General features: G+C 38.8%; 1 protein-coding gene across 2 annotated transcripts; it reads left to right on the top strand.

Annotated features, from left to right (window-relative positions):
* Positions 1-9173: 9173 nt before the first annotated feature.
* LOC121517257 (vesicle-associated membrane protein-associated protein B/C-like) lies at positions 9174-23554 on the top strand. Of its 2 annotated transcripts, none has more exons than XM_041798897.1 (6): positions 9174-9607; positions 17971-18123; positions 19676-19779; positions 20048-20128; positions 20530-20712; positions 21575-23554. In XM_041798897.1, the coding sequence occupies exons 1-6, from the start codon at positions 9550-9552 to the stop codon at positions 21746-21748; spliced, it is 753 nt and encodes a 250-aa protein (XP_041654831.1). In that variant the 5' UTR covers positions 9174-9549; the 3' UTR covers positions 21749-23554. The 2 variants fall into 2 exon arrangements, with proteins under 2 accessions (XP_041654831.1, XP_041654832.1); XM_041798898.1 differs by having other exon boundaries at positions 9182-9607; positions 20581-20712.
* Positions 23555-23600: the final 46 nt, after the last annotated feature.

Raw genomic sequence — 23600 nt, 5'->3', positions numbered from 1 at the left:
ACACTCAATTACTCCTAAGCAGTGTTATGAATTGATTATGATGAGAATGAGTGCTGAGGAGGCAGTAAAAATTTCATGACAGTGCAGTTAACAAGAGCTAGGAGCTAATGCAAGGGTCTTGGGTGGGGATGTTGGAGGAGGAAAGTGGGTGTGTGCTGGTGAGTGTTTGAGTGTGTGGTAGCGAGACAAAGACTCAAAACGCCAAATAATATGCCAGATCTAGAAATGATAGACACTATACATAACCACAATGACATGACTGCAAAAAAAACAAAGATGTATGACATATTAACACTTATGGATAGCCTGAGTCATCACTTGTCTTTAAGATACATTTTCAAGAGGCATAATACACTCAGCAAGATTTTTGTATGTGTGAGCCATGTCTTCATATATTTTTTATGTTATTTATCATCAAAAACAAAGAAGAAAAGTGGTGTGGCAGTAAGATGTTCACTGATTTGGCCTGAGCACCAGGTCAGCACAACTCTCAAAAGGCCTACCATGAAAAGCTAAAGGTTAATGACTGAAATTAACCAAAGAACTCTCTGCAGATGCATTTAATTTTTCATGACATTAAGACAAACAATGCTAGGATGGCCCTAGAAACATAGGGGAATTGCCCTAAGGCGTGTGGGAGCAAGGCGGCCTACAAAACTGATTAAGTTACACCAGTTCTGTTCGGAGAAAAGGGCCAAATCTAGCAAACTCTTGCAAGAAGCTTGTGGAAGGATACCCAAAATGTTTTACTCAAGTTATACAGTTTAGAGGTAACGCTGCCAAATACTAAGGGAATATATGTAATCTTCTGGCTTTGAAGAAAAGTCAGAAGAAAAAAAATGTCATACAAAATTCCTCTGAAAAATATTTTTGTCATTGTTCTGGCATTTAACAAGTAGAAATAATTTTGGCAGAGCCAGCCCTAGCCATTTTGGCGCCATAGGTGAATTCTGATTACTACGCACAGCTGGTGCAACCCATAGCTGGGGTCCTGCCTGGCATGGTAGACTCCAGCCTCTATTGATCTTGTGTTGAGGGCCTGTTCTTGTTAAGTTTATTTAATTTAGTTTATTAAGTTTATTTGTGTTGGGGACAATGTACAAAATTATATCAGTCTCAAAAAGACTAAGGTTGTTTTGTACCAGTTTTAGCTTGCTAACTAATTTCCATGGTGACATCACCAGCCCACATATTCACCCTGCCCAAATTAAACCCAGCCAGGGAAAGAGGTGAAAAATTCAGTCACATGTAGATCTCAGCGTTTTTACATGTTTACAGCAACCATATTTGTGTTAAGACACAAATCTTGGATTTCACTTCACGGGATCTTTAAGTTATTAATTGTGTGTGAATTTGGGATGAAGTGAATGCTCTTGTTGCCAATATGCAATCTTTGGTAAATGCCAACGGGCAGATAAACCAAAGTTGAAGGAAGAAATGTTCAGCATAGACAAGAGTCTAGTTGAGACAAGACTTGGTAATATATAGATCATATACTAAGTAATACTAGGTAAAAACCTAGTATATGGCTGACTGCAACTACCTGGGATGCCTGTTGAAATGCTCGACTGAAATGTGTGTTCAGGTAGAATCATTTTGTCATGATTGTTAGTAGTATGTTTTAAGCCAAAGTTATTATATAAGAAAGTGGTTACTGAAATGTAAAAAGCTACATGTTGCCCTCTCTCTCTGTCTGTCTCCTTCTGTGTGTAATGAAGCTCTGAGCAGCATCATCCCCCCCCTCCTCTCCTGCTTTTCTTCTATCACATCTGATTGGTTAAACACAGACAGACACACACAGCGACTCAGCTGCAGTTAGAGAACGGAGTGGAAATACGCTCTCTGTATTCTGCAGGAGGAGGAGTCATCATTAGAAGAACCGGGCAAAAACCTCTCCTCTGCACAAGACAAGCTGTCGGTGTGGCTCTCTGGTTTTAATAAGAACAGTGGTCCAGTTTGGAGTAAACTGCAGTGGTCCTACAGCGACATCCAAGCTAATAGCTAACCCCAGACAATATGGGACAAGCCCACTGCCATCAGAAAGTCATGCAGAAACAGACTGCTCTCTGCGCTTGTTTGGATTTAGATGCGTTGTCTGGTTCAGACAAAAGTGTCGCTGCAGCTCAGTCCCAGCTAATGACTAGCAGGCCTGCTAGTGCCGTCATTAGCTGGGACACAGCCACTCATTAGATGTTTACAACAACTAACCTATTCCCTATAACTATCACATGGACATGCCAAAGCGGGGCGGCAGAAGAGCGACGACATCGTTTTCTGTCACAGAAAGCTTTCCATGTTGGTCTCAGTGCTAACTGTAATAGTCTGGCTAAGGCTAAGCTAACTGGTCCACTAGCAGAGTATACAAGCATTCACACAACAAGACTGAGCTTGGCTACCTCGGAGGCAAATGAGAGTCAGCTCTCAGTGGCTTCGGAAATTATGGACTGAATATCCTCGTCTCTGTGGTAAATGGACTGCTTTGTCAGTCAGTGAATTCGTCACTCACATGGGATGCTCACTGTCAAGTAGTTGTGTCCTCCTCCCTTGTTCAGGATGTGTTGCAGCACCTTCATGGAGGCCCTGTTTTAGCCCATTTCTCAGAAGAGAGGGTTTGGGAATGAGGCAGGTGGACATGTTATTGGCCCTCTATGTTTAGAGACAGTCAAAGGTGGTATGAGCAATGTATTCCATTCCAGACCCAGAGGCCTCCAGTGCCTAAGCATAAGGCACCCATGGGGGGTATTCTGTCTACCCGGCCATTCCAGAGAGTGGCTACAGACATTCGGAAACTCCACATGACCTCGAAGGGCAACAGATATGTTAGCAGTAGAAGATTACTTTACGAAGTATGTAAGTCTGTATGCTCTTTCTATCAAACGACCCATTCAGTCACACAGGGTTTGTTTGAAGACTATGCACTCATTCATACTCGTACTCACTCCCTGAAGTTATCCACGGTGATCACGATTGGCAGTTTGAAGCTGAGATTGTTCAGAGGTTGTGCCACCTTCTGGGGATTAAGAAAACACGCACTGCTGCATATAATCCAAGATCAGATGGAATGTTGGAACGTCTGAATAGGACTGTCACTGACCAACTGGCAAAATCGTTGGCCTGTGGAGGAGAGTGGGACCACTTATAGTGGTGGACAGTAAGGAGTACATTTACTTGAGTACTGTACTTAAGTACATTTTTTCAGTATTTGTACTTTGCTTGAGTATATGTTTTGTTGGAAACTTGTGACTTTCACTCCACTACATTTCAAATACAAATATTGTACTTTCAACTCCACTAAATTTCTAGGAAGCTTGTCGTTACTCGTTCCTTTTAGGTTCAGCATAGCTTTGTAGTCAAATGTTGGTGTTTTTCTTTTCGAAAATGCAATTGGCCACATGCTGTGCTCCTCACAGAAGGGAACCAATCACAGTCACCGCTCACACCTGGGATGGATTTGGAAATAGGCTATGTCATCCTCGCTTTGTGTGGCAAGCTCTCCCACCTTCATTCAAACAAAACTCAGCAATGGAGATGGCAGGAGAGACTCAAGCTGAAAAAACAGCGCACCCATGGCCATATCGCAGCTTGATGTTTGAGATTTCAGAAATGAGGAATGATTCATATCATTTCAAATGTCTTCTGTGTACACCACAAACAAACTACATTTCTGCAATCAAGAACTTACCATCCAACCTGAGAAAGCACATTGAGGTACATAAACAGATGTTATTTTTCACTCCAGATAAACATTTTAAATGAAGTTGTCTGAGGTTAAAGTGGTTGCAGTTTAATGCGATGATGGATGATTGAAATGCAACCGACCATTAGTGCGCTAAGCTTGGCAACGAGTGTGAGGAACACAGCCTGCAGAGTCAGACTCTTTACACTCTTTCCATGTGGTGAATTAAGGATTTATTTTTGACCAAACCAGAGGTGATGGTTGTTGGAAGAGGGTACAGACTAACAATTATGGTTTGGGTGAGTTTTACATGTCTTTCTGTCGAGTTTAATTTAAATGTGTGATCTGGAGGAGTTCATGAGACTATTAAGCTGTTTTAGGGGGCGTCCACAAGGAGCCTGATACTGGTGAAACCGCTAAAATTCTGTGCAAAACTGGCCTATCATCCACATGGAGCTGGCCTCCTCAAGGTGTAAAACTGCTAAAAGTTGAAACCGGGTTGCTGCTTCCTCAAAGCACATGCGCACAGCACCTCCACAAAATAAAATGAGCAATGCTGGAGCATGTGTGCTTCAGATCAGCTGTCAGCGCTGCACACAGCCTGAGGCCTGGTTTATACTTCTGCGTCACGTCAACGCATAGGTTACGCCGTAGCCTCTGCATCGTCATGAACTGTTCTCACTTTTGGGTCTCTCTGTCTGTTTGACGCATTGCGTTTTACCCACCAGAACGCTAGGGGGCTGTCATGCCCGTTTCAGCACTGTAAGCTACACGGTGTAGGCTACACAACAAGCACAGACCAAAATAAAAGGCGACTCAGAAAAGACACTAGAAAATAGGAGCTTCAATGAGACACACCTACAGCACATTACAGAGCTAACAGATGTATCTAAACTCCAGAAAGCAATGCTTGTAGCCAGTGTGCGAAATACCCAGCCCCAATTGGGGGGTCCACCCTAACAAGTGCTCCAGTATCAGGCTGAAGTCTTACACAGCATGCAGTATACAGGACCACAAGTAATGCATACACATTAAACACACATCACCCAGTCTAGCATCATTATCAACAAAGCTGCACACAGCTGCAGGACCACAGAACAACTCCGCTCTGTGAACAAATAGGACACTTGAGCATCCCTCTTGTGAAGGCGCGCGCTCACACATACACATGCATACGTACACATAAGAACCCAGCCAACCAACGTATGGCAAAATATATATTTCAGTATGAAGCACAGCAGGTCTACCACAATCAGTTAATTAAGTCTGGGTTTAAAAGATTTTTTTGGAGACCCCAACTCACCAGTAGATGTGCTAGCAGCTGCCTCGCCAGAATTAACTCGGGATGTCTCTGCTCCATCTGTATCACTGTTTTGATTTAGTCTTTTAGATGTGAATCCAAAGTTTTCAAGCAAAGAACTTTGCTTTCTCTTTGACATATTTTGCTGAATTTAAGCACACTGAGTCCACAATTTCAGGAGAGTAACCAAAGCAGTAAGAAATACACAAGCTGTATGGCGGGGTTACGCGAGGTCATTGTTGTGGAGCATTTGAAACAGCGCCCCCCACGTTTTGAAGCTTTATCAGAGACATTATATTCTTCTGTATTCTTATATGTGAATAAATTCTTTACAATCAACTTAATTAAAACAAACATGACGTGTTTTCAAATGGCATTTGTAGTGACCGTAGCAAGTGAAAAATGACGTTATAAATACTTCTAAAGAGACCCCCTAAAATTTTGCAGTTGAGGGTTTCAAGGGGTGTCTTGTGTCAATTAAGGGGTCTCAGACCCCCCTAGACCCCCCGTATTTCGCACAGTGCTTGTAGCCCCTCGTAGCTCATACGAGGGGAGTATGTGAGTAGATATTGAGTGAGTTTTCACTCTATAGTGAACTATCCTTTTAAAATCTATTAATGCAAGTAGTAATCATAAATTGCATTGGAATTGTTTAATCATTTCTCAGTTGCCTACCACCGTCAATGTGTTTATCCTTTTGTTGCCAATATGAGTTAATTATTTTTAACTGAAGGTCTATGTTGTCTTTTACAAAGGAAGCATAAAAGTCAGCTGAAGAAATATAGTGAACTGACTGCAGCAGATTGGGATGTCTTCCACCAATCTCAAACAGATGAAGCTTGAAGAAACAAAGCAAGTCTCAGAAGATTGTCAACAACACAGTACTTTACTTTATAGTTCACAGTCTCCAGCCCTTTTCTCTTGTTGAGCAGCCAGCATTTCAGAGCCTTGCCCAAGATCTGCAGCCAAACTGCACCGTCATGTCTCGAACTACTGTGTGGCGCAAGATTGATGAAGCCACATTAGTAATGAAGAAGCAGGTGAAGGAAGCAATGAGGAAGATTCCATATAACCACAACAACTGATTGCCGGACTGCGAGGAGGAGGAGTTTTATTGGCGCTACAGCCCCTTGAGTGGATCCAAGAAGCTTTGAGGGGTATTCTGTTGGTCTTGCATGCAGGCAGTTAAAGGGCTCTCACACATTCGATATCTTGGCAAGTGCGATGAATTACATACACTCAGAATATGAAATCCGTGAGAAGATACTCAGAACAACAACTGATAATGGCTCAAACATTATTAAAGCATTTCAAAAGTTTGGAGAAGATGAAAAGAACAGTGTTACTGCTGAGGAGGTAACTGATAAAGATCCAACACAAGATGATCAGGATCAGGATGAGGAGGTGGAATTCATTGATGTTGGCACCATTATGACTGAAGATGATGGTCTCCAGTACCAACTTCCGAAGCATCATCGGTGTGCTTGTCATTTGTTGAATCTGGTTTCTACAGTGGATGCCACTAACGCAATCAAGGTAGAGGCCTACAAGAAATTGTTGAGGTTGGCCTTCTCCAAATGTCAGGCTCTCTGGAACAAGACTGCAAGGTCCACTAGTGGTCCACTGCAGAGGTGGTTGAAGAACATTGCAAACTTCAGCTGGTGCAACCTAACGCAACAAGATAGAACTCCTTTTACTTGGCTGTGGAGCGGATCCTGAGAATCCTCAAAGAACCAGTAGAGGGGGCTGTGAGAGCTGTCTGTGCTGCACTTGATGTTCCAATGTAAGTAGTGAATATTTGTTTGGGTGTTTCACTACCTACACTAATACTTAATGCGATTACCCTATGCTGAACCTATAGAAGTTATTCCAAGTGAATCTTGGAAATTGTCAGAAGCCTTGTAGGGAGAATCCAACATTCAGATGGGATGGCTGCTCCCTACAATCAACACCCTCTTCTCCAAGCTTGACAATACCAGAGCGTTGCTGAGATTCTGGAAGCCACTGATCGATGCCCTGCAAGATGGATTGAAGAAACAGTTTGGGGAAATGATGTCTAACCCAGAGCTAGTTGCTGCAGCCATTCTTCTTCCAAAATTCAAAAAATCCTGGACTACTGATGAAGAGGTCCTCAAACCAGGTAAGAAAACACCTATCATTAAATATTGCTTGGTCATGTTCTCATTTCCACTTTTTTAAGTTAAATCAATCAATCAAGATTTTATTTATACACAGAAGACCTGAGGAATCTGGCTGGTTCATTCCTTCAAAGCAAATTTGACAAATAACTCAGTGCAAGGCTATTAAGAGTTTTATAAACTAACAGGCAGACAATGCAATGATTTTTTTCAAAACTGGTATACATGTATAACTTGATGATAAAAACTATTTGTTTGATTTAGGTCTCAGTTACATCAAGGAGCATCTTCCTGACCACGATGAGCCTCCTCTGCGGCAAACTGACTCTTCAAGCGCTTCTGATGAAGAGGATTTTTTCTCCAACATAAGGCACGTACACACCCAGGAAACAACAGCCAAACAACTTGATGCATACCTGGCATGTACAGCTGGAGGTATGGATATTTTAACATCTTACCCAGCTGTATCCAGCCTGTCACTCAAGTTAAACACTGCCCTACCAGCCTCTGCTGCCTGTGAAAGGCTTTTCAGTGCAGCTGGATTGATCTTCATTCCAAAAAGGGCAAGAATTGATTCACACAACTTCGAAAACCAGCTTCTACTGAAGTTGAATAAGGACTTCTACAAGTTTGAATAGTGGGGGGGTGCAGGGGTGTGTTTGCGGGGGGATGAGGGGGCAAGATCCTCTGGTTTATGCTAGTTTAATTTTGAGGATAAGACCCCAATTAAAGTTAATAAAATGGGATTAATATTGTGATGAAAATAATTAACCCGCAGTGATTACCTTAAAAAAAGGACAGATCAACATTTTTTATTGTTGCAACAAAGAATGTGATCATTAAAAGTATGATCAATTTTGTGACTTTTTCCAGATAAAAATTTGTTTTGCTGAAAGACACAGGTCCGTCATAGTTTTTGGTATGCAATCCTTGATGATGACTCAATTACAACTAAGAACGGTCTTGCTTATGTGCATCTTACTCAGGTTAATTGCAAAGACTTTGTATTATTGTATTAAGATAATTTTGCATAAATATTGTTAAACAAGTATGTTGGGGCGGGGGGGTCGCAGTGGTGGAAGGCCTCATATCAGAGTCTGCTTAGGGCCTCACTTTGGCCAGGGGCGGCCCTGTTGATATGCAATATTAGTTATGTTTTATCTCTGTAATTCAAGTAAACACGTATTCCAAGCTGCTAAATGGGGAAAAATCAGACCATATCCTCTCCCCAGTGGCTACAGGTAGTTATCAGCTTTTTATCCATTCGTGAATAAGTGCAGTTCCTTGCGTTGGACCCTAGGGGTATTGGCCATATATTTATGGATATACGACCATCAGTATACATAATGCAGAAACGAGGCATAAGGCAGTTTGAGTGCCATGCTGCACTGATGGCGTACTGTGCAGCACGACCCAATTGCCCCATGCAACAGTTCAATGGAAACGTCGTGCCTACAGCACTGCCAGAGCACTGTACAGCACTATCCCTGGCATATACTGCTGGTGCAGAACTGTGCGACGTGCACCACTGTCTTATCCGCCTCTGGAACAGTAGGATCTGGCATATAGTAATATGTATAATAGCATAAAGCTTTGTTTTATGTGTTATTTTACCTTCTCAGGCCAATAGGAAAAGGTTATGATGATGATGTCATCATGAAGGTGCTGATCTGACAACATGATTAAAATGATGACAAACTTATCACAATTTTTTAACAAATGTATAACTTGTAAGGCTGTGCAATTTGACTGGTAACTGGCATTGAGGAACTGATCTAATGGTGTAGGCCATAGCAAATAGCCAGTAATATGTTTTGCAATATTAAACAAAGGTTTCCTTCACATTTTAGACTGGCGTAAACTAATATTCCCTCTGCAGTTGATTAGTTTAAAAATGCAGGAAATGGCATCATTCTTCCCAATTTTTTTCGACCCACTTTACCTCACTGTAATTTAGCCCCCTCGAGTTTTGGATTGCATGACGCTGCTGTATAGTGACTCGGCCCTTTCGAAATGTTCAAGTAATGTGTTGTTTTAGTCCTACACCGATGACTTGGGTTTTTTTGTGACCTATTATTTGAATGAATATCCAACTCTGACGGTAACTGGAGACACCTGTTATTCCACGCAAGACCGCCTTTCGCATTACGTCGCCCTTCTCCTTCCTTTCCGTGTCTCCCAAGAGCGCACCAGTGCTAGTAGAGTTAGCAGTGGCTTGTTATCCTTCAGCAGCTATTGGTGACAGCCAGTCAACTAAACTGTTAGCCCGAGTGGTAGTGCATTTGTAACCATCCTTCTGATAAACCCTTGCCGTAGCAAAACCGTGGACGACTGGGTCGTTCCCTTTTGAGACAGCTTCATCACTTCTCCGGGCTACTGATAGGAAACAACGTTATCATCGTTCTCACCTTCAAGAAAGAAAACAGCCCTGGGACATGGCAAGATCAGAACAAGTCTTGGTGCTAGAGCCACAACACGAACTGAAATTCAGAGGTAACGTTGAAACAGAGGGCAGGGCCAGGCACTAGAGTGCTAACTCGAAGCTACTACTGGTAACCACTGTAATGATTCATGTCTCAGCTATTTCGTGCCTTCCGAAATACTACTATTTGTGATTGCGATCATACCATCAAGACTACAGCTATACAGCTTTAATCTATATTTTTGTCAACGACGGCCGTGACGGTGACAGGTTAAACTAAAGTGTACGATAATGCTAATCGGTTAGCTAGATAGCATTCAGCTAGTCTGGAAAGCTAGCTGTCATTGCACCGTCAGGGCAGGCCCGCAGTCTCATTTTTTGTATTCTCATAGTTGGTTACTTATGTTTGTTTCTTAAACCTTGACACACGGACAACACTATAGTATAATTAATATTCGCTTGTGCCTTATCTCAGTGTTGTTGCTAAAATCCCACTGCCAAGAAATTATTTTAGCAACCTAAGCTTCATTATCATAATCATTTCATAGTACGATAACCTAGCATATTTGATTGAAAGCATTGCCCTGTTGTGAAATCCCAAATATTCTCCAGCTATTCAGAACAACTAGTGAGCTACAGACTGCGCTGGGATGCAATGAAGATTGGTTATATTGAGTGATGCTTGCATTTGGGCTTGGTATTTTTGTATAAGGGTAGTGTGATCGGTTAGTTCTGGGTTGAAAGGTGATTGGTTATTGCGGAGCTTTCATTTAATGATAAACAACAGAAGATGAACCGCCCATCCAGTGATGCACAGTATTTCTTATCAGAGCAGGACTGCAAATTGAGATTGTTTTTCTAAGACAGTTAGTTTCTGCAATGGCTAATACACCAATATGTAGAAGCTCTTTAACTCAAATGATATTTTTAATGCTAAATAGATATTGTTTTCCATTAAATTTTCAACTTTACTGATTTACAAAGAAACTGAAAAAATAGCAAAGCACATTATTATTTCTTGAATAATATGTCAAATGATAGTTATTTACTTGCATTCCTGAAGAGAAAAATGAGTTTTAGTGGTTGAATGTTATATTTGATTCATTTCTGACTTCTCAGAGAAGCCCAGGGAGCCGGCTCACATTTGGGTATAAAAAGGTGAATTCAGTTTGAAATTCCTCATTCCTGTTCAAAATGGTAAAACGTGGAGAGCTCACTGAAAATGAAAGAGTCTGCATTAAAGCACTTCATGATGCTGGATGGTCTCTGAGACATATATATATATATATATATATATATATATATATATATATATATATATATATATACACATACATATATATGGGTTTTAGAATGTTTAGTGTGTGATTTTTGCTGAAAGTCGTATTCACATACCCTCATTCGCAGGCACATTTAAAGTGTGTGCTCAGTTATGTGTGTACATTTTTTTATGTATATAACACACACACACACCCACACGCATAGCAATGCACCGTACAGAAATGAGCTGCCGTACTATGTCCAAAATCACTGGTTTTATCTACTGATCTGCAGACTTCCCTCTTTAAAAGTTATGTTCTTTCTCACTACTTTAAAACCTTGTGAAAAAGCTCTTAATGCAGCTCTAAAGCACATTCTTTTGTTACAAAATTTAGTGACATCACTAACACATAGTTTCCTGTGCACACCACATGTTGAAAACTTCCTCAAGAGGAATAACAACAAAACTTTGAGAATAAAATAAAACACCACTCAGGAGGCCGAGGGACAAAAACAAGTGGCAGAGAGCCAGTTGGACCAGAAGGAGGCTATAGCCAGTGTCTGTGGGGGGATAAAGAGGATGTCAAGTGTCAACAGAGGAACATGCCAGATACAGTAAGTTCTGAACTCACTGTTAACAGGGTTGCCGCATATCCTTAAAAAGTCTTAAATTGGACTTTTGAAATTTAAGGCCATAAAACGTTTTGGTTTTAACCAGTAAGTAATTTGAAAATAATATATTTTTATAGTGCTGTTACTCGATTAAAAAAATAATCAAGATAATCACATCACTTCACTGTGCTGAAATATGCAATTATTAATCATGATTAATCACAGCATATTTTTTATAGTTTAAGTATATTTTTGTTGTCAGACTTTTAAAGGATATTGTCAAGTGATTTATTTTTATTCTTTTAATTCTATGTACAGCACATTGAAAGTGCATTAGGAAAAATATTATTATATTCATAAAACATTTAAAATACTACGATTTACTTGCATTTGAGATAAAAGAAATAAAAAATATGGTGTTTAAAGAAAGAAATATTAAACTATAGTTTATAAACTTTATTTAACATCTAAGCTTTGTTGTAATGGTATGTAAATCAGAATGTCTTAATTCTTTGCACAGTAATATTTATAAACTGCAAACAAGCCCAGCAGACAAACAATCAGGTACAAAAGAACCTCTGCTGTAAAGTGAATTTTGCGATTGCATTAGTTGGCTTAGACATTGTTTTGTGGACAAATCCAGTTCTGCAGGACTCTGCTGGTGTAGCTTGACGATCATGGTTTGATCCCGTGTTCTTAGCGTCTCTGCTAACATCAGCAAAGACGTGCTTGAGTTGTTGTGCTTAGGTGTAAAGACAGTTCATCACTGCAGTATGTACCCACAATTTTGGTTTTATCTCAACTAGGGTTGAATAATTTGGGAAAATAATGTAATTGTGATTTTTTTCCCCAGTATTGCGATTTGATATGTGATTATTTCTTAAGTTCCTTATATATCACGTTATTTTTCCAACAAACACAAGTAATAAATCATTCTGTATTAAAACCAACACAATATCAGATAAAACTAGAGCTTAACAATTTTGAAAAATATCTAACTGTGATGATTTTGACTCATATTGCAAATTGGACAGGAATTGATGTATTGAAGGGAGTTACGCTTTTTATGTCATTCTCATATTTAATTAAAAAAAACAAAAAACTAACAAAATGGTAGGATTTTTTTAGACTATTCTAAAAAAATTGCCTGTGGATGATTGCATCATCTGTAATGCATAACATCTCTGCTGCAAAAAAAAGGTTCAAGCTGCTATTTGACACAAATTTCAGGTTAAAGGAATATTGCGCCTTCTGTGATTTGAAAATTGCTGCAGGCCATATTGCGGTTTAATCTAATTTTTGATTAATTGCCCAGCCCTAATCTCAACTTCCATTCACCAGCTTTAAAAAAAACAAATTGCCATCAAGCAGACCTGGGTCTGTCTCATCACTGCTGGCTGCGTTTGACCTGCCTGTCATCTCTTCAGCCCCAGGCACGTAAACATCCGTGCTGGAGGACTCAGGAGGAAGTTGTGATCAAACTTAGTCATATGATTAAATTGTGGTATTATTTTTTTAACACACTAAGGTTTCAAGATTAATCACAAGTGTTAACACCTTGCTACAATTACAATAGTAATAATAATAATAAAAGCATTTAGATTATTTTGAAAGTAGTTTTAAAACACTTTTCAACAGACTGAAATATAAAGAGCTGCATCAGTAAAATTAAACTATTTCTCATTCTTTTTAAGGATATCCATATTTAAAATAATCCAAAAAATATTTCTGTTTGCTGTAATATAGAGCAATAGATTGTTTTGTTGATTTGTGGTCTTTTCTTCTCAGATGAGCTTGGACAGTGTTGGACACGATGCACAGATGAGCATGTGTGTTAATGTGTGTGCGTTGGTGAGCAAGAGTGTGTCTCTGCTCTGTTTGCAGTCAGACAACAAACAGGGCGTGTTCAACTGGAGCTAAAACTTCTGTTTTTGAAGCTAACAGTGGACTGTATGGCACTCAAACTGAGTTAGTTTAGCTAAGTTTACCGCTGCAGTATACAAAAACCCGTAGCGCTACACATGTTAAGCTTCTGATTGATGGTACTCACAGCCAACAGCTGATGGATGTGTGACTGACAGACGGTGAGACGAGAAGGAGACATGACGGTGCAGCAACTAAATTAAAGTTGTAAAGTAACATATACCGGCACTATGAGCGAGTCTGCACACATACACAAACTCGCGGATACTGCAGTTTTTCAGCAGCAGCATTTAATCATTTCACATCATTATGATAAACTTATTATGCAGTTGTGGGTCATGTGCGGCCCCAAGTAGCGCATAAAGAGGAGGGTTGGTGATCGAATGGGTCAAGGATCAGCTCCGTTACTTCATTAGCTCTCCCACCAACAGTTTTAAGGTATCCAGGGCATCTTTGTAATCTTTTTTTAATTTCCAGTTTGGTATTGTTTTGTGTAAGGAGAGCTGCTGATCCTGGTGTCTGGGCAATATTGATCTCGCGAGATGATTTTCACCTCGAGAAATCTCGTGACGTTTTGATCTCACAAGATCTTGTCACACCCCTACTTTTTGATAATCATGCATTTAAAATACAACCATTGCCTGCATTTTGGTTTGAGATAAAATAAGTGTAAGTATTGTGTTTGAATAGAGAAATATTAAACAAACTATAGCTGTAATGGTTTGTAAATTGCAATGTCTTAATCAACTGAGCAGTGATATTTATAAACTGCAAATGAGCACAGCAGACATTTATCAAGAGCAAAAAAAGGTATGCTGAAAAGTGAATAACTAGATGTGCTGTTACCCCAAGATAGTTATGGTTGCTTACTGATGTCCGGTGGTCTCCTGTCAGTGTAATAAATGTAGCTGGGGCCAGCTGCTCCACTTTCATTACCTTTTCACTGCTATACAGTTCATGGAAACTTTTGACAATAGTTGTTCACATAGGTGTTCTGTAGGATGGGTCACCTGAGATCATCTGAATGATGTCTTGGACCCTCCCATCTTAAACACTGTTGATGGTCTGCAGTCTTTGACAACCCATTTGGCAATTGCATTAGTTAGCTCAGATGTTGTGGTTTAGTGGACAAATCCAGGTCTGCTGCACTCTGCCACTGTAGCTTGACAACAACAGTCTGATCCCATGTTGTTGTTAGCATCTTTGCTAACATCAGCAAAGATGTGCTTTGCCCAGAGGTTGTACTTCAGGCTCATACTTTGGTCACAGTACAGTTCATCACACCAGTATGTACACACATCTTGGGTTCTTAACTTCCATTCGGTATCGGTTCAGCCTCAGACTTAGGATTGGTTTTTATCCAGGTTATTGGAAAACCTGGATAAATAAAACTTGACCCCTTTTTGCAGATTTAATCTTGTTGCATGGGTTTGGTTGAGAACATGTTTGGAAATTCATCTGTGTTTTTGAAAGAGGTAATTCAAGGCTGGTTGTGTTTTCAGTTCAATCTAAGAGGGCAGAGTTGAGGTCCTGCATCAGGTTGTCTGGTTTAAATTCTATATTCTGATGAAATGGAAGCAATTTTTTTTTTTTGGAAGAGGCTTTTTGAGTATGATGCTTTGCATATAGATGAACTTGTTAATGAAGAGGGGAAACTTATGAGTTATAATCAATTTACTGAAATATGCCGCTCTGTTTGTTCTCTTCAATCCTTTAACCAATTGGTTTCTGCTCTTCAAATGTCCTTAAAAAGAAAAAGTCATGATGGAAATTATTAGGGTTGTCCTCATCAGCATTTTTGGCCTCAAATCCCAATCCGATTTTTTTTTAATTGAATATCCGCTGATACCAAGTCCTGATCCGACACTCATAATTACCTAGATTAGCATTTCAATTGTTTTTGTTTACAAAATTAACTTAAGTAAACAGAATCATTATTAGCTGTCTCAGGCTTATTCATTTAACGTAGTACAGCCAACATTGTCTTAAAAAAAAAATCAAATTTCTACTCAGAATGGTGTAATAGCTCTGTTTTACTTTAATAATCTGTCAAAAAATAAAGTTACATATTAACTTTGTGCAGTGTTTGAATTAAATCAGACAATCAAAAATCCTCTTCAAGAGGTCAAAAAATTTGAACTCAAATAACCTCAGTTCCATTTAAAGGTGGTGAAAACAGAGTCAATAGTCATAATAACAAATGAATTTAGTTAATGAATTTGAAATATTTCAATACCACTTAGAAGTGGCAGTTAACTTGACTATGTCGAAAAAACAAAAACTGAACTCAAAAAATTAATTCAAAACATCCCAACTCCTCCTTAAAGTGATGTAAAGAGTTTACCTCGAATAGGATCAGAACATATGAATTATATAGATTCAAAACAACAATCCCTATTAAAAGGTAGCAGCTTAGTCTGAGACATGAACCAAAACACTGGCATTGCTATAAAACCCAAACATCAAATACAAGGCACTCCTGTTATCACAGTGCAATTTCTAGAGTGCAACTGGAGCTGCTACATTACTTTTTCATCCCTTTTATTTCTTCACCCACTGTTACTTTAAAATAAAGTGAAGGTTCTTGCTTAGGAAAACCAGTGTCCTCGATGGCCTGCTTTACATGCTCTGCTGCGTGAGACCCATGAAACTGGCGTGCATGTAATACTGTACATCTAAACTTGAAGGTGAAGGACTCAATCCAGGGTGCAGTGAGGCTCAGCAGTGACATGGGGCAAACATCAGAGCTCCAAATGTCTGTCATGAAGCTAACAGCAGTGAAGTTGCTATTTAAATTCTCTAGTATGCTATCACATACTTTGTTGTAAAGCTTCGGTAAGGCAGGGTCAATAATGTGATGTCAAGACGGAAGGGCATAGTGTGGGTCCAAAAGTTTAAAAAGATGACAAAAACCCTAATTCTCCACCACAGAGATAGGCTGGTTGTCCAAAGTGATGAATTCAACCACTTTTTCTGTCCTGAGTCCAGAGTGTGTTGCTTCGGTGTAGCTGCCTTGCTGTTGCTATAGTGAAGTCTCTGTGTTCAGGTGTATGTTTAGTTCAGAGATGACAGATTAAATTTGTATTGTTAAAAGCAGCTCTGCTGTTACCAGCTCGTGAAACAGTCATGTTACACATGCTGCAAGTGGCCATTGGGCTGTTTTTAATCTCACGTTTGAGGTATTTCCACACTGCTGACATTTTAAACACTGGAATGCTAATGTTGCTACAGCTGCTTTGTTGTGCTACTGGTATGTTTACGACCTGACATAAATTGGGCTCCGTTTATGACAGCTGATGTGAATGATCGGCTGGGCTGATCAGATCAAGTTGTCAATCTCTGATCAATTAAAAATTATTTATATATATATATATATATATATATATATATATATATATATATATATATATATATATATATATATATTGGGATTGGGACACCCCTGGAAATTATAAAAAAAAAATCATAACTCCCTTCAATACATCAATTCCTATCCAATTTGTAATACAAGTCAAAATTATCACAATTAGATATTGCAGGACAGAAAGATGAAGAAGATCTTTCATACCATCAGCAATAAGACTATATAATTCTACCATAAACAGATGAGACTCCAGACAAATGAATTTCCCTTCGGGAATAAATAAAGTTATTGTATTGTATTGTATTGAATCACTGGTGGACCCACGAACCAATATTATCATGATACTTGGGTCACCATTCAATACTATTGAGATTTTTAACATTTTGCAACACAGTGAGTATTGCGATACCATATATTGCGATATATTGCAATCTGTAACATTTTTTTCAACTGTTTAGCTGATTTAGCATTAGTCTTGCCCTCATGTTTGTTATATTTCTGCAGTATATTTTCATGTAGTGCTTCTTCCAAACCTTATGTGTCATGTCCATCTCATTCGTGCCTTTCTTGCATTCTTAATGTCCTTCCCCTGGTGCTGCCATGTTTTTTGTACTAATTTCCTCCTGCTGTATGACCGTCACCTCTGCTGACCTCACTGGACAAACAGTTGCCAAAACAATTGAGTTTATTTTTCTATTACCATAGACTTCAGTTCATATTAGAAATTAATTTGAAAAAATTCTCTCCTATTATTTAAGTGATGTAAAATCATGCTGCAGTACATTTTCTGTGTCAGTGAGAGGAGTTCATTCCAAAGCCTGCTGCTGTATTTCAAATACTGCAGCCTAACAGAGGGAGCTTCTTCTGTGACGTCAGATGGAGTTAACGCTGTACCAGAGTGGAATTGTTAAGGAAGCAGCCTGGAAAATGACCTAGATTGTCTGACACAGCACTCCCTTGCTCTCCTTCTTGGTTAAATAAACCAGTAGCCTATAAGTGTGCACACACCAGAATGGGTTGGCATGTTGCTGCAGAATGCTATGGTTGCCATGCTGGTGAAGTGTGCATGTGCCCTCCATGCTTCTGATTTATGCAGTCTCAGACTCGTTGATGTTAAGATGCGTTAAGCTGTGAAGCATTCTGTTGCCTTTGATCTGAGGTGCTGCTAATTTGTGGTTTCTGAGGGTGATAAATCTAATGAAGTTATCCTTTACAGCAGAAGTATACACATACGTACAGTTCAGTCACTACTTTGTTTTTCTGTATACCCCTCAGGTCCCTTTACAGATGTTGTCACGGCCACCCTGAAACTTGCCAACCCCACAGATAGAAATGTGTGCTTCAAGGTCAAGACAACTGCACCCCGCAGATACTGTGTGCGTCCAAACAGTGGCATCATTGATGCTGGAACCTCCATCAATGTATCTGGTTAGTACATGTTTTTTGCAGATTCTCACAACAGCTGTGAAAATCTTGGTAAAACCATGTGTTTTTTGTTTTTTGTTTTTTTTTTATATCTAACTCAAGGAAATAGGTGGTGCTTAAACATTTTCAATCTTTTTTTAGTCTATATTTTTTGATAATGTGATGTTCTGTAGTTTGTCTTCAGCTGACATATCAAATTTACATCCAATAGTTATTTGCTATCCATAAAAGAGTTAACCATATTAATTATCAGATAGCTGAGTGGAGCATTTATTGACAAGCTAGAGGTGTAAATTACTGGTTTCATCAAGATGCTTTACGATATGATATTGATTATTTACTTGTGGTTCTTTGCCTATGATGTCATGTAAAGGTGGGGCTCCCCTGATGGGAGGCAGCAAGGGATTTTTGCATAGAGAAACACTTCATAAAGGCCATGATTTGAGTTGTTTACCACTATGCCAAATGTTCAAAATGTAAATGTTAAAACATTTTTAATTCTTAAGATAATTTTGTGTCCTGGAAGGAGTGAAATATTTAGGCAAAAATAAAAGTTTAATGAAGCTCACAGAGAAATGGCAGCAGGCAGGAATAAAAACAGCCTCTATCCAAAGCTTGGACCAGCAAGTGTCACACAACGCACATGTATGGTCTGTTTCCACAGAGCAGTCCGGTAAGGTTCAGTACAATTTTGCCTTGGTTTAGCTCATGAATCTCTAATCCTGCCTGTATTTCCTCAGCTGATGTCTGTCCGATCTTGCTTATTGTGACAGGAAATCCATCACTTTTAATAGACTGACTGGCAGTTTGCATTAACTCGAGTTTATGACAGCACATCCTGTTCCGGCTAAGCTTGATACAATTTAAGGTTGTCCACCAGATATATTTTACCAACTGTAAACTCTCTCCAAAATATACCCAAATATCACTGATGCCTGTAATAGATGTCACATCTCGCCAGCAAACATGACACATATGTTTTGGTCTTATTCATGCCTAGAAGTTCTCTTGTTCTATTGTGGGAATAAAAATAAGAAATATTACTGGTGTTGACATATAACACTGTACTGCACATGTAAAACAAATAAATAAATTTTTTTTTTTTTTTAAGATAATCAGATAGCATGTTTGTAAATCTTGGTATGTGGTTGGTAATTTAAATGACACCTGCACGATGCGGTCTTGCTCCAAATGGTTGATAAATGAAAAATGTGTTGTAGCAGAGGTATTGAAAGGTTGGTAAATTGTAAAAATTTCATCCAAGATATCACATTGACTATAATATACAATTGGAAATATTCCTGAACAAAATGTGTATGGTTATTAAGTTTATGTTCTTTGAATAACCCCAGCATCTCCTTGAAACACCTTCTACCTTTTAACATTTTCTGGATTGCCTGTATGGAAATCATTCTGAATCTTCTGAAAATTTAAAACAAGCTGAATAAACTAGGAGTCACTGTATTGTGACAGTGCAAGAAGTTTAGTTCCCAGTTTTAATCAGAATATTTCTCATTTTGGCTCTGATATTGTTTGTTTGTTTGTTTCCCCACAGTTATGCTACAGCCTTTTGACTACGACCCAAATGAAAAGAGTAAACATAAATTCATGGTTCAGTCAATGTTGGCTCCATATGACATGACTGACATGGAAGGAGTTGTAAGTACAAGAGCATTAAGATACTTCTGTATTAATTAGCTTTTTTTCTCATTTCCTGACCAAAATGTATACTGTTGAAGAACCCTCACGAAACGCAGACACAAACTAAGCAATTACAGTACATTCCCACAGTCCGGAAAATGTAACTATATAAAGAATTGTTTCTGCATGACATTTCTTTTCATTTAAAGCTCAATATCATATGATTATTATATCTGTATTTTCTACGTGTTTGCCTTTTTCCCCCTGTTGATACTGTCATCCACAGTGGAAGGATGCAAAGCCTGAAGAGCTGATGGATTCAAAGTTGAAATGTACATTTGAGATGCCTCTTGAAAATGACAAAACTGTAAGTAATCTTTTTTGGTGAATGGGCTTCTGTTGTGCAACCAAATTTAAATTGCGGTTGATGTACAGAAGTCATATTCACATAAGACTATCACATCTACAGTAGACGTTTTAATTTTACCAGATAAATGTATAAAATGTATAAAAAAGGACTTTTAAACTTGAGTAAAATCGAATTACATGCTTCCATTGAGTTATTTTCCCTCTTTTTTATTAATAATTTTCTTAGTGTCTTGCCAATGATCATGGCAACACTTTACCATCCATCTTATGATTATTTATTTATGATTTATTTAGTTATTCTTCATCACACTCCTTACCATGTCTCTGCATGTCTCCTTTCCCTCTTTCTTGCCCTTTACTCCTAACCCATTGCTGTTCACCATCATCTTCTCTCCACAGCATGAAATTGAAAGCAACAAAATTCTGTGTTCCTCTGCTTCCTCTGTTAAGACTGAGCACTCTGTGCTGCCTAAGTCAGCAAGCACCTCGCTAGATGATGGTGAGGGGAAGAAGATCATGGAGGAATGCAAGCGACTGCAGATAGAGGTCCAGAGGCTACGGGACGAAAACAAACAGATCAGGGTAAGTTGTATAAAAAGCACAAGTATATTAAAGTCACTAAGGAAGGCTTTTAACAGATAGTGATATTCAAAAGGGATTTGAAGACACTGAAAGACACATCTGTGGGGCATAGACTTGAAACCTCAGTTAGAAATTACAGATCAGTTTGCTGTTGTTTTCAAGCAAACAAAGCTAATGTTACACAAAGTTAATTTGCAAAAGAAGAGCCAAAAAGGTGGTTTGTCTACTAAAGATAGGTAAATCATCTTGTTGGACAGTTGCCTCAACTGTACTCTTCAAACCTGCCAAAGTACATGTTTTTGAGGGAGAAAGTGGGCTGGTGCACAAGGGATCCAGACTTGTGCAGCTTCTCCAGCAAATCTGTCTGGTATACAATACTGTGCTGTCACACTTTTGTAGTGTAGCAATGTAAATGTTATTGTAATTTTGTGTGAAATGATTTTTCCTTAAATAATGCACTATCAATATTTTAAGTTGTCAAAATTAAAGATTTAAAATTTCTCACCATTGTTAAAAAATTCCATCATATCATGGGAGCGCAGCTGGTCGAGTGGTTTAAGGCACTACCCATGTATGCGGGGGGCCCAGGTTCAAATCCGACCTGTGGCCCCTTGCCCCATGTCTCTCCCCACTCTCCTCCCTGTTTTCGAGTCTGTCCACTGTCCTTCCTCTTTCAAATAAAGGCGTGAAAAGGCCCAAAAATAAATCTTTAACAAAAAAAAAAGAAATTTCATCACAAAAGGAAAATATGGGACATGTATCTTTAAAGTTCTCTGTTCTTTTTGGTGGGCTAATCATGCTAGAATGACTGTTTTTTTTTGTTTTTTTTTCAATTATTTAATTTTTTTTTTTCCTCTTGCAGGAAGATGATGGGCTGCGGAAGAGAAAGATGACCTCAATGGCCACTCCTCACTCTTCTTCCTCCCCAACCATGGTGACCTCGGCCATGAGGGACGAGGGTCTAAGCACCCGCCTCCTGGCACTGTGCGTGCTCTTTTTTGTCATTGGAGTCATTGTTGGCAAGCTGGCCCTGTAAAGACACAGACAAGAGTACAGATGAATAGAATGATGAAAGCCTTCTCCAGAGGACGTGTCCATGATGACAGCAGGGATGTTTTCTGGGTTTTTGTTGATTTCTCTTTTTTTATCATTTAAGGCAATATTTTCATGGTTTGTCTAAAGAAGGTGATCCGTGGTAAAACCATCATTGCAAGGATTTGCAGCATAAGTCTTGCCTTTTCTTTTTTCTTTTTTTTGCGCTAAAAAAAATCACCATCTTTAATCTGTCTACTCCATCCATCCCTTCTTCCTAAATGATCATCTGCAACTTGCCCAGGCAACAGCTCATAGTGTGTGGATGCAGCCTCACACTGGCTATATGTCTTTCACTGTATATTGATTTCTTGGACTTGAAAGTTTCTCTCACACATTGTCAATAAGACAGACCTAACGCTCTTCTGATAATCTCTCTTCCATTAGAACTAATGTTTTACCTGAAGGGGTTACACATGTGATCAGCGATAAACTTTCTTTTGGACTTAAACTGTATGTAATGTCTTATATTCAGTGTGCGGTTCCAGTATAAGCCCTGTGCATGTGTGTGGTGTGTGTACGCATCTTTATGAACTTTCCTTCTCCAGGGAGGGTACTGTGACTCTGTGTGAATGTTTTTATTTGGGGAACCAATGAACCGTGAAACTTTTTTCAGATGTGTACTCAGAAAAGAAAATTATCATCTGGACTGATTTTCTCACACAGAAAACAGTGGGTCTATGATGACACCATATTAAAACTGCAGTATTCATCAGATTAGCCAGACAAAGATGTAAGTAGTAATTCAGTCTATCAAATTAAGAATTTATTATAATGAAAGTTCTAAAAAATAATTATTGTGATAAAAGGCTCTAGTTTAAACATTCAGATTTTACTGTTAAGACTTCCAGTTAATATTTACTTGACCGTAACTCTCTCAGGATGAGAGGGGAACTTGGTAAAAAATATTCCATCTTTACCTATTGAATTTGTCATTAAAAAACTATCGCACACATTTTCACTATATAATTCTTTAGACCTCAACATTTGATTTGGAAACCTTTTTAACTTTTTCCATAGGGTATTATATTTGCGTCCTCTTGTGCAGTAGTTTTAAACTCTTTTTGCCCAAGCCAGATCAAGCCAAAGTCTCAAGGCACATCATGTCCTTGTCCATACAAAACAGCCTCTTAAAAACACATTACAGTAACTTAATTTGTGTAGGTATAGTAATAGTATATGGTTGTACAAACTCCTACAGCACATCAAGACTTGCCTGGTGTGCCTTGCCGCACCATTTGAGAAACACTGCTCTGATCATTTACAGCAGTTTTTGTTATGATATAACCACAAAGCTTCAGTTTTTATTTTTTATTCAAATGCACCATACTCAAATGTTCTATCTGCAGACTGCAAGAAATTACCTTTTTTGGTACAGATGCGAAACAAAGGAGAACAAACTACAATTATGATTTCACCTGTAGTCAGGTTCAGCTGTTTGTGTTTTGTTTGTGTTTCATTTTTTTCATATCCTGGTGGTTGTGTGATAACTGAGACAACACAGTTGTCTCTTTGCTACTGGACAACCATCTAAGGAGGACTAGAGAGCTTCATATGTAGGTGGCTAGATTGAAGAGTGACAAAAAAGGCATCTGTGCTGTGGACCAAACTTGCAAAGATACATGCACATAGCAATAATATCACACCGTAGTTACTTGCCCTTTTGTATTTACATATTTCTTAGTCTAAAAATATCTGTTGGAGTCATCAATATACTGTATTAAAGGAAGAAATAAATACTTTAACAACCGCCTTGGATCATGTCGAGTAATAATAAACTGAACACATAACATCCC

The sequence above is a fragment of the Cheilinus undulatus genome, linkage group 11 (genome assembly GCF_018320785.1).
Source record: "Cheilinus undulatus linkage group 11, ASM1832078v1, whole genome shotgun sequence".
Classification (NCBI taxonomy): Eukaryota; Metazoa; Chordata; class Actinopteri; order Labriformes; family Labridae; genus Cheilinus; species Cheilinus undulatus.
This window is presented reverse-complemented; position numbering and strand designations above follow the sequence as displayed.

What these genes read in the sequence shown, in the direction of transcription:
- LOC121517257 (XM_041798897.1), top strand. Translation starts at nt 9,550, where the DNA reads ATGGCAAGATCAGAACAAGTCTTGGTGCTAGAGCCACAACACGAACTG. An exon ending in AACCTCCATCAATGTATCTG is followed by an intron (nt 18,124 to 19,675) that starts GTTAGTACATGT and finishes GTTTCCCCACAG; the next exon opens with TTATGCTACAGCCTTTTGAC. An exon ending in CTCTTGAAAATGACAAAACT is followed by an intron (nt 20,129 to 20,529) that starts GTAAGTAATCTT and finishes TTCTCTCCACAG; the next exon opens with CATGAAATTGAAAGCAACAA.